The sequence below is a fragment of the Notechis scutatus genome, chromosome 5 (assembly GCF_049901735.1).
Source record: "Notechis scutatus isolate UNSWTSFEM ecotype Mainland chromosome 5, rNotScu1.2, whole genome shotgun sequence".
In the NCBI taxonomy this organism is placed as follows: domain Eukaryota; kingdom Metazoa; phylum Chordata; class Lepidosauria; order Squamata; family Elapidae; genus Notechis; species Notechis scutatus.
The window spans coordinates 29,894,928-29,905,555 of NC_142013.1; the positions used below are offsets into that span (position 1 = coordinate 29,894,928).

At 41.5% G+C, this 10,628-nt stretch overlaps 2 protein-coding genes across 2 annotated transcripts; one reads left to right on the forward strand and one right to left on the reverse strand.

Annotated features, from left to right (window-relative positions):
- Positions 1-2,499: 2,499 nt before the first annotated feature.
- LOC148130421 (olfactory receptor 52N4-like) lies at positions 2,500-3,465 on the reverse strand. The gene has a single exon (XM_087967522.1). The coding sequence runs from the start codon at positions 3,463-3,465 to the stop codon at positions 2,500-2,502; it is 966 nt and encodes a 321-aa protein (XP_087823648.1).
- Positions 3,466-9,644: 6,179 nt separating this feature from the next.
- Positions 9,645-10,628, forward strand: LOC148130422 (olfactory receptor 51G2-like). Its single transcript, XM_087967523.1, has one exon. The coding sequence runs from the start codon at positions 9,645-9,647 to the stop codon at positions 10,626-10,628; it is 984 nt and encodes a 327-aa protein (XP_087823649.1).

Sequence of the window (10,628 nt, forward strand, 5' to 3'; positions counted from 1 at the left end):
CATAAAATAGGGCAAAAGTCACTGAATCAATGTCTTGCTTAACAACAGAAATGTTGGGCTCAATTGTGGTCATACATCAAGGACCATCTGTACATTCCATCACAATATACTGCTAAAGTTCTCTCAGCTCTATTCTCAGGCGTCTTGCAGCTCCAAAGACTTCTCTTACTGCTTGAAAGCAGATTCTGCTGAGATGCTTTGGGTTGGATTTTTCTTTCTCCTGTCTTGTGGCATAAGGTATTCTACAACGAGTAGAGGAGTGGAGAACTCTTCTTGTGAAATATTGTTGCTTTTGTGCCACGCAGTGTGTCATCACACTGTGTCCCAAGGTAATGTAATCTCCTTTTATGACAAGCAAAGTGAACAGAGAAGCCAGGTTCATTAACAACTAGCTCACTAGCTTATCAACTACAGTGATTCACTTAACAACTGTGACAAGAAAGGTCATAAAATAGGGCAAAAGTCACTGAATCAATGTCTTGCTTAACAACAGAAATGTTGGGCTCAATTGTGGTCATACATCAAGGACCATCTGTACATTCCATCACAATATACTGCTAAAGTTCTCCTGTTTGTGTGTCACCAAAATGGTACATCATAGGGCAACAATTTTTGAATCAAATGGGTTAACTGAAAAATATGTCCAAAACCCATATGGTGTAGTACAAAATGTAATAAAAGATGTCCTGTCGTCAAATCCTGAGGTTTGATTGTGCTAGACCAGGTCTTCACCAACTTTAAGACTTGTGGACTTCAACCAGAATTTCTCAGCCAGCTAAAGCTTTGGTCTGAAATAAATAAATAAAATAAATAAATAAAATAAAAAAGATACTTAAGTCCTAGTTCCAACATTCCAATGTCCATTCTCCCCATGGTCACCTGACTGCATTTTAAAGAACTTTTCCAGTACACTACAAATTCTGTTACTGTCGAAGGCATTGAGGAATCAGGTAAAGGAATATCTCCAAAACAGTGACCCCCATGGCCACAAGTCTAATCCATAAATGTCTATCTCCATGTTCCAAAGACTTCTCTTACTGCTTGAAAGCAGTTTCTGCTGAGATGCTTTGGGTTGGAGTTTTCTTTCTCCTGTCTTTGCTATCTTCCTGGCCTGACTGCTTTCTTGACACAACCGCAAGCATGCTTGCTTTCAAATGACCAGCAGAACTTACTACTCCAAATAAAGAGGGTGGGGCTGTTGGAAACCTCTTCCCAGAGAGCACCAAAACTCTGAATCCCAAGAAGGAAAAGACATGCTTGCTCACTCTGAGTGGTGCATTCAACTTTTCACATACCTCCCCTTCTTTTAAATATGTCTGATTTTGTGTCTATGTAGTCCTGGCTTAACAACCAATCACTTAGAAACCATTCCAAGTTACATTGTAACTTTATTTATTTATTTATTTATTTTTATTATTTACTTTTTTTTTTACTTTACATGCAGTTTAATATCATTCATTCATTCATCAAATTTATATAGCCATTCATTGCCCTGCAAAGGGAACTCTTAGGATAGGGAGGCGTATGACATATGGAACTGAGAGAAAACAGTGGATGTGCTTCCTTGGTGAAAGGAGCATTTTAAACTACCTAGTGGTGATTAACATTTAAACCCATAAAGGTCTGCAGTAAGTTTTGTTGCAAATGATTGGTGTAATATTGAATGTTTAAAATAGAAGCAAAAGATAAGCCAATAAAAGAGCATGAACTCATGGAAAATATTTCACTCTTCTGAATTTGGGAAGGGAGCAATAGAAGAGTTAAGCAGGAATAACCTCTGCTAATTCATTGGGCACCCCACTACTGGAGTGACTACCTCTCTGGGTAGTCTGGGAAGGAAGGAGAGGAACCTCCTCAACTGAAAGCAAGATCTTCAATGTATCTTCATTGTTTTTTAATAGCTCCTTCTAATGGGCTCCAACTGCCTGAAAACATGCTAGAGTAGCTTACTAAACTTAAACATCATCCTGCAAATAAGCCAGAGCAGAAGAGAGAACTCTGTCCTCTGTACATCGATATTGGATAGGGGTGATTTGTGCGAGAAAAGCATCCCAAGAGTTCCCTTTGGGTTTCCAATCGGGTTCAGGTCTCATCCTATGGGAGCCATTTCCCATCTTCTCCTTGCATGTTTTTGGAATAAAATATAAGGAAATGCTCCATCCCTGAGAATAGAAAACATTACTTTCAGTGAGAATCATCTGCCACAAGCTTCTCCAGAAAAAGTCCTGCATCAGCATGGTTATTTATGCCGATTCTTCTAGAAAGTTTACAAAATAATTGGGAATTAGCACAATCTTCTCTGGACATTTTTACAAGATGGAAGAGTGGGGCCTTGTGAGCATGCTGATTGATGGCTGGATTTCCCTTCTTGCCAACCCGTGATATAACCTTTGCTCCTTCACCAGAAATAAATATGCTAATTTAAGTGCAAGTTTTACCCATCATATGGTGTTCTCTATTCTGCTGATGGCATACTTATGGATGTTATTTTTTTCTCCATCAATGCTTAGGGGCTGCCATACTTTTTTCCTTATGGAACAATCTCAGGACACTTTCACGGATCTCTTTCGTTTTTACTCCATAAACAATAGGGTTCATCATGGGAGGCAGAAGAAGGTAAAGATTGGCCATGATGATGTGAACAGGAGGAGGGATGTGATGACCACCAAAACGGTGTGCGAAGAAGGTGAAGAAGGCTGGTGTATAAGAGATAACAATGGCACAGAGATGAGCAGTGCAGGTGCCAAATGCTTTGCTCCTTTGTTCTGGGGAGGAAAGGCCCACAACTGCCTTCAGGATCATGAAGTAAGACACTGTAATGCAGGAGATATCAAAGCCCCCAATCAACATGGCAACTGTCAGGCCATAGATAGCATCAACCCGGATATTGCTGCAAGCCAGCTTTACCACTGCCATGTGGTCACAATAGGTGTGAGCAATAGCTCTGCTGTGGCAATATATCATTTTCCTGACTAGAAAAGGAAAGGGGAGGATGAGAACTGCTCCTCTGATGAAGGTGAGGACCCCCACCTTAAGAATGACTGGGTGGGTCAAGATAGTAGCATATCTCAATGGATAACAGATAGCTACAAAGCGGTCCAAAGCCATGAGCATGAGAACTCCAGATTCCATCCCTGTGAAGGTGTGAACAATGTACATCTGGACCAGGCAGGCCCCGAAGCTGATCTCCTCTAGGTTTAACCAAAAAATGCAGAATGCTTTTGGCATCGTAGAGGTTCCCATGACTATGTCTGTGACAGACAACATGCAGAGGAAGAAATACATGGGCCTGTGAAGGGCCTCCTCAGCCCAGATGATGTAGAGAAGTCCACAGTTCCCCAACATGCCAATGAGATACATAGAGAAAAATGGGAAGGAGATCCAGAGATGAGCGTGTTCCAGACCTGGGACCCCTTTCAAGAAAAACTGCATGAGGCTGTAGTCAGTTTCATTCACTATGGCCATCACGGGAAGAGAAAGGGCACATAAGCTACCCTAGAGTTAAAAAATCTGAGAAGAGAAACAGAAGGAATACATTAAACCAATGTTAGGTTTCATTCCAAACACTTTAATAGAATGGGATCTTTTCTAAACAATTTTTCTCACTTTCACAAGCATATTAATTCCTGCAAGATGTGTACTTCCACTGTCCATCATGATGCTCCATGTTACCAGTCTCATCTTTATTGGGAAGGATCAGATGTGGGTAGCCTGAAGTTTCAAACCTTCTTCTAAGAATGAAAGTCGCAGATCTAGTAGTCTCTATAGTTGCACTTGAATAACTATAAATAAAGTATTAGCTATAGGAGCTGTCCAGCACCTGGCACTCTGTAGCTTGCAGGAAAGGACATTTAGAAGCTCTCGGAAAAGTCTATTCAGTCCACCTTCCAAGGCTTCCATAGTACAGAGATACAGAGAGATTATCAAGTCTGATTATTTTCAGTAAGCTTAAACTGGTAACCGTGGTAGTGATGTTACTGAAAATATCAGACTGGATATACACTGTACAAAAATAAAGGTTTCCACCCTTTTCTCCAAGAGGATCGAGGGGAATCATGTAAAGTCCTGTACATGCAGGCGTGACATAATCTGACCTCTGTACTCTGAAAGCTTAAGGAGAAGTGGACTATATAGGCTATTCTAATAACCTTCACAATTTGTAGAATACCTTTATTTATTCATTTGCTTGTCTGATGCCATCTTGAACTTCTGTCCCATTTAATGCACACTTTTACACATCCTGCTTTAGGATGCATAATGAAAGCAAACCTATACTATATACTTATAATAGCTCTCTATATACTTTTACTATCTCTTCCTGGGTACATTGCACTGACAAATACAAATTAGCCAAATTATGACAAAGCCCACCAAAGTGATCTCTCTTTCTCAAAAATTAGAGCATAGTAAATGAAGTAATAATTAAAATGGTGTATTCCCAGAAGCATTCCAAATATGACTCATTAGACCTAAATGTTAGGGAGAAATTGTCTGAGGAAAGGTCCAGGATCTCCTAGAATTGGCTGGAATTGCTCAAAGTTTATGTAGCAGACAAGCCGAAGGATCAAAACAGAAAGCTACATCCCTAAAAACATTCTCATGAGAGGTGGTATTCAGCAGGTTCTGACCAGTTCTGGAGAACCGGTAGTGGAAACTTTGAGTAGTTCGGAGAACCGGCAAATACCACCTCTGACTGGAGATTTTACAGTATCTTTCCCCTGCCATGCCCATCAAGCCATGCCCACAGAACCGGTAGTAAAAAAAATGTTTGGAATCCCACCATTGCTTCTCATGTAATACCTTTGCATTATCAGCTGCAGCTGCTTCATGTATCCACATCCACTTTATAAATGCAGTCAACAAAATCGCAGGAGTCAAATTTTGGCTGGATCTGTTCACACTTCAGAACTCAACTCTGTGTATCACACAGAGTTTCATCTTCTGCAGTACCTTAGTGGCAGAGGGTCTTCCTTAAAGGAGCAAACTGATGTGCAAGAGCTCAGAAAACACCTGTTCATGGCCAGCCAAATCCCTGCCAGCCAGTTTCTGCCCTTCTCTGAAAAACAGAAGAGGATTTATAGACCTTCAAGATACAGTGTCCCTTTGGGGGACTCCTGGAACCAGCTGTATGGGATTCTGTAGAGACTGAAGCTGGACAGCAGGAAGCTTCTCATGGGAGTTTCCCTGTTATTCTGCCCATGCCTAGTGTGTTTCAAGGCTGAACTGACCCCTGCCTTAAAGAACCGACTCCCTAATTCTGACATAGAAGTCTTTATCTATCATGGAAAATATTAACTGGCTGATTCTCCCACACTTCAGAATGGATCTCCACACCCAACTCCAATAGTTCATTTCTCTCTTCTCATTTATTACAACCAGCAGTCGGCTCCTTCTTCCCCATTCCAAAGGCAATGCTTTTTCTGAAACTCCCCCCTCTCCAATATCTCATCATCTATTCTGCAACTTTCAGGCATTCTAAATGAGCTTAACTTTTACAGGCATGGCGGGCTGGTAGACAATCAACAAGCGCCTCTCCCTCCAAAGCCCTATTCTCTTTGTTTCATGAATTTAACCATTTATGGGGTAGGTGTTGTGTCCATATTTCATGCAAAATGGAGTCATGCATTCCACCTTTATGAGTCCTTTCAACCAATATACCTAATCACATTCATTCAGTAATACAGCAGCTGAATGGCTGAAATCCCAGCAAACTTTCTTTGTCTTGAAGAGAATACTGGGCTCTTGATCTCCTTCTTCAGGTCACGTGGAGCCATCACAACATGAGCTTTTAAAATAAACAAAGTCCCGTTAGCATAGAAACAAGGATGAGAAGCATAAATAGTGACTGCAGAGTTAGTTTAAATAGCTGTAAAAACTTCCTCAGGGAAAGATCTGTACCATACAATAGAGGAACAGGGAAAGTCTGGAGACTGGGAGTTCTCCATCTCCAAAGTTTTTGAAGAAAAAGACAGAACGGCCTTCCCTTAAGAATGGTTTAATTGGTTTTCCTGCACACTGCATCTTTCTGGATAAAGCTCTTTGATTTTTGCCAGCTGGTTGCAGCTGATGGACTTTGTGTTCCAAAATATTTTAGTGTCTCAGGTGGTGAGAGCCATGATGGCACAGTGGCTAGAATGCAGTACTGCAGGCTACTTCTGCTGACTGCTGGCTGCTAGCAGTTTGACACTTTGAGTCTCACCAGGCTCAAGGTTGACTCATCCTTCCATCCTTCCAAAGTCGGTAAAATGAGGACCCAGATTGTTGGGGGCAATGTGCTGACTCTGTAAACTCCTTAAAGAGGGCTGTAAAGCACCGTGAATCGGTATATAAGTCTAAGTGCTATTGCTAGTGAACACCACCTTTCTAAGAAAAATAGACTGGATTTTGTACGGCTATGGATGAAAGCAGGCAAAATTGAGTGGGAAAGGACAGAAATAAACTTCAAAATGATCTTGCTAGACTAGATACAGGGCTGAAAACAGAAGAACGAAACTTCTGTGGGGGTAAAGTTCTTCACAAGGAAAAAGGAGTCCCTCATTGCGATGTGCGTGCCTGGACTGTTGCTCTTTCTGTGCATTCAGACTTCAACTGGTCCAGAATGTAGCAGTGTACACAGTAATGGGCTCCTGAGTTTTCCCATGTAACACCTGTGTTGCTGTACTGGCTTAGTTTCTTTCTGGGTGCAATTCAAGGTGCTGATCATCATCTTTAAAGCCCTACATAACATGATGTGCTTTCCTAAAGCGTCAAAGATCTTTCTCTAAGTACTGAGAGAAGACTAGATAATTGCACAATAGAAGTTTGACTGGGTGCCAGGTCTTTGTTGTTTTTAATGTTTCAGTGTTTCAGTCTGTTTAATTTTATAGTTTTAATATTATTTCATGTATATTGGTTTAACTTTTAATTGGGACCCACCTAGAATTGGTTAACAGATGGGCAGCTATATAAATGCATAAATAAATAAGTAAAAATATAAATAAACAAATAAAATCCTTCAGTCAAGTTTTCAGAGCTTTCATTTTTTTGTTGGAAAGCCTAGGGCAGCCCCAAAATTCTTCCTCTTTTCTTGCAATTGTTTGTATATATGTGCAAGCATGAGAAGAACTGAGTGGACTTTAAGAAACACGCCAGGGACCCCAAATAGAAGTTAGCCCAGAAAAACTTGTCAGAAGCAAGATTGAGAGCTGAATTCCGACTGGTTTCTGAATACATTAAGCCATGATGGGCTTTGTAGGTAAATACCAGCACTTGAATTACACCCAGAAGCCTACTGGGAGGCAGAACAACTTGTGGAACAAAGTTGTAACAAGAGTTTATCAGGTTATATTTGCCTGCTGGTTTTCCTGCAAATTGTTTAGTGCTGGACTAAAATGGGCCCTTCCAACTGTACATAATATTTATGACATTGTGATTCTACTTTTCTGTCCACTGAAATGAAGCACTTTGAAGTGGCTGTCAGCCTGTGCCTTTTTCCTCTAACTGATATGGATAAATGCTGTATGTTCTGCAAATCCATCCAATAAATTATCTTTGCCTATCAACAATCATCTTGTGCCACCTGGGCTCATGAAAACACATTCAGAGCTGTGACCTGCCCCCTTTTGGAAAAGATATTGCTGCTGGACTCCAAAATTGATGGTTCACCTCCCAGAAACCTTAGACTCAAGACTTCATGACTGAGTTCATACAACTCTTTTAACTAGGCCAGTTAAAGGCTCAGTGGCCACAGACACATCATTTGTTAGTTTGCAGGTGGCAATCGGATTGTTTTTTGCACACTGGGCTCATTTGGTTCATTCACTGTTGATAACCCCTTCTTCTGGCTGAGAAAGTGTGGGTTTTTTTTGGGATATTCCCTGGGTGAACCAGGGGGGGGGGGGGGGGGGGGGGGGGGGGGGGGGGGGGGGGGGGGGGGGGGGGGGGGGGGGGGGGGGGGGGGGGGGGGGGGGGGGGGGGGGGGGGGGGGGGGGGGGGGGGGGGGGGGGGGGGGGGGGGGGGGGGGGGTTGTTTTGGTTTTGAGCTATTTAAAACAAACAGGTCACTGCAGAAATGTAGACAATAAAACTGAAGGAAAGAATATTGTTGGTTCTACGGTTATACCTTGAAAGGAAATCTCCCTTTCTGTTTGGAAGTGATTTGAGTGCCTCTTTGCTTTATAGAGCATGTGTCAAATTGATTGAATGATTATTTGCCATCAAGTTGCTGTCAGCAATAAGCGACTTGATAGACAAATCTCTTTAGGAAAAACAACTAAGCTCAAAGGGACCAAGGGATCTACTGTTCAACCCAAGCGGCCTATTTTCTCACTGTTGATCCCTTGAATTCTTTAGAGACAACATGGACAAAGAACAGCTCCCAGAGATAGTTTTCTCTGATGTAAGCAGCCAACACCTCCCTCATATAAAAACTCTTGCCTGGTGAATATTGCAGGGTCTTTTCTTGGACCAGGGAGGAATACTCTCTTCTTTGGTGCCTTCTTAGCTAAGGTCAAAGGATTCCCAGGCTATAGCCTTGGAAGAAACCAGTCTCTTCCAAGGTCTCTAATAGAGGCTCTTTAAATCAGTTGTAATTCCCCTTTGAGAAGTCCCTCTTAATGAAGATGGCTACAGGTTGTCCGGGCTGATGATCTCTACATGGTAGGATGAACTGCTGTGATACTAAAAAGAACAAAAAAGAGTACATATCAGAAAAGATGTGAAAAAGGATCAAGTTCCCAGATCTTATAGAGGACATTCTTCCTATGGGATACTAAAGGAACTGCCTGGATAGCTGTTGGAAACTTACAGGACTACTGGAGAACTAAGGAGGTACTCTTTTTTTCTTCTTCTATTGAATTGTTTCTGATCCTGGATAAGTGCTTGCCATTTTCTTGGCAAGATTTCCAAAGTGGTTTGCCATTGTCTCATTCCTGAGACTGAGCGAGGGGCCAGCCCAAGAGGATCCAGATTACTTTGTTCTTAAGAACTAGAACTCATAGTCTTGGATTTCTAGCTGAGGGCCTTCACCAGGATGCCAAATTGACTCTGAAGGAGATACTAGAGACCAAATGTTCCTCTCATCCAGAAAGAGGAAAAAAGAATGAGCCCCAAAACTATGGAACCCAGTCTTGACCCACTATTATTTTTTAATCTTAATTGCAATTAACCTTCATTTTATTATATAATTATCCATTATATATTTTCATTGTTCTCTTTTTTAAAATTTAAATGGTTATTGCATGGTTGTGAAGGGTAATACACCCACCGTTAATAAAATATATTTTGAAAAAAACTGTAAATTTGAGAAAATAGGTTTTTTTGTAGCTTTTGCAGCCTCCCAGAGTGACTGCATTTGATTTCCATAGATTTCCACCATGACGATCTTCCCCAACCTTTTTGTATCTTAGTTCATCTCCCTTGTTGATGATCATCATCTTCTCTTTCCTTCCACGTTTTGCAGTATTATAGCCTTCTTCAGAGAGTTGAGTCTTTTTGTAGTGTGTCCAAATTAATATATTTGATGAAAAGTCTCAGCTGGGCAGCTAAAGAAGTAAGGATCTTTGAGTTGATCATTTAATACATGACTTCTTTTTCTTTTCTTTTCTTTTCTTCTTGTTTTTACAGTACACATCAAAGACTACAGGATACATGGCTTGGGAGAGCATTATGACATCCTCTAATAAGACTGATGGCCCTCCAATTTTCCTCCTGACAGGCTTTCCTGGACTAGAAAAACACCACTTCTGGATTTCCCTTCCTATCTGCTCCATGTACCTTATAGCCATTACAGGGAACTGTGCCATCCTCTTTGTCCTCAAGACAGATCAAACTCTCCATGAGCCCATGTACTATTTCCTTTCTTTGCTGGCCCTCTCAGACTTGGGCTTATCTTTTGCTTCTTTGCCTACCATGCTCAGTGTCCTGTGGTTTAATCACCGTGTGATCTATTTTAATGCCTGCTTGGTCCAGATGTACTTCATCCATACTTTTTCCATTGTTGAGTCTGGTATTCTACTTTCTATGGCCTTTGATCGCTTGGTGGCCATCTGGAACCCTCTGAGATACACTAGCCTTTTGACCTATGAGATGGTCATCAAGATTGGGGTGGGAGTGACCCTTCGAGCTGCTTTACTTGTGTTCCCAACCTCCTTTCTCCTGAAGTGTCTGGAGTATGGGAGGATGAATGTCCTCTCCTATTCCTTCTGCTTGCACCAGGATATTCTGAAGGTGGTGCTCTCAGACAGAAGAATCAGCAGCATCTATGGCTTGATGGTGGTGGTGTCTTCTATGGTTCTTGACTCTATATTGCTTGTTTTGTCATATGTTATGATCCTCAAAACTGTGTTAAGTATTGCCTCTAAGGTAGAGCGCCTCCGGGCCTTGAATACCTGCATCTCCCATATCTGTGCTGTCCTAACCTTCTATACACCAATGATTGGACTCTCCATGATCCATCGATATGGGAAAAATGCACCCCCGGTTGTTCACATCCTCATGGCCAATGTCTATCTTTTAGTACCACCCCTTATGAACCCCATTGTATACAGTATAAAAACCAAACAAATTCGGATGAGAATCTTTAAAAGTCTACTGAAAAGTAAAGAGTCAACTATGACTCTTAGAATTAGCTTCTTGTGCCAGAGATCTTGA

Coding starts and splice junctions, on each gene's coding strand:
- LOC148130422 (XM_087967523.1), top strand. CDS start 9,645: ATGACATCCTCTAATAAGACTGATGGCCCTCCAATTTTCCTCCTGACA.
- LOC148130421 (XM_087967522.1), bottom strand. CDS start 3,465: ATGGCCATAGTGAATGAAACTGACTACAGCCTCATGCAGTTTTTCTTG.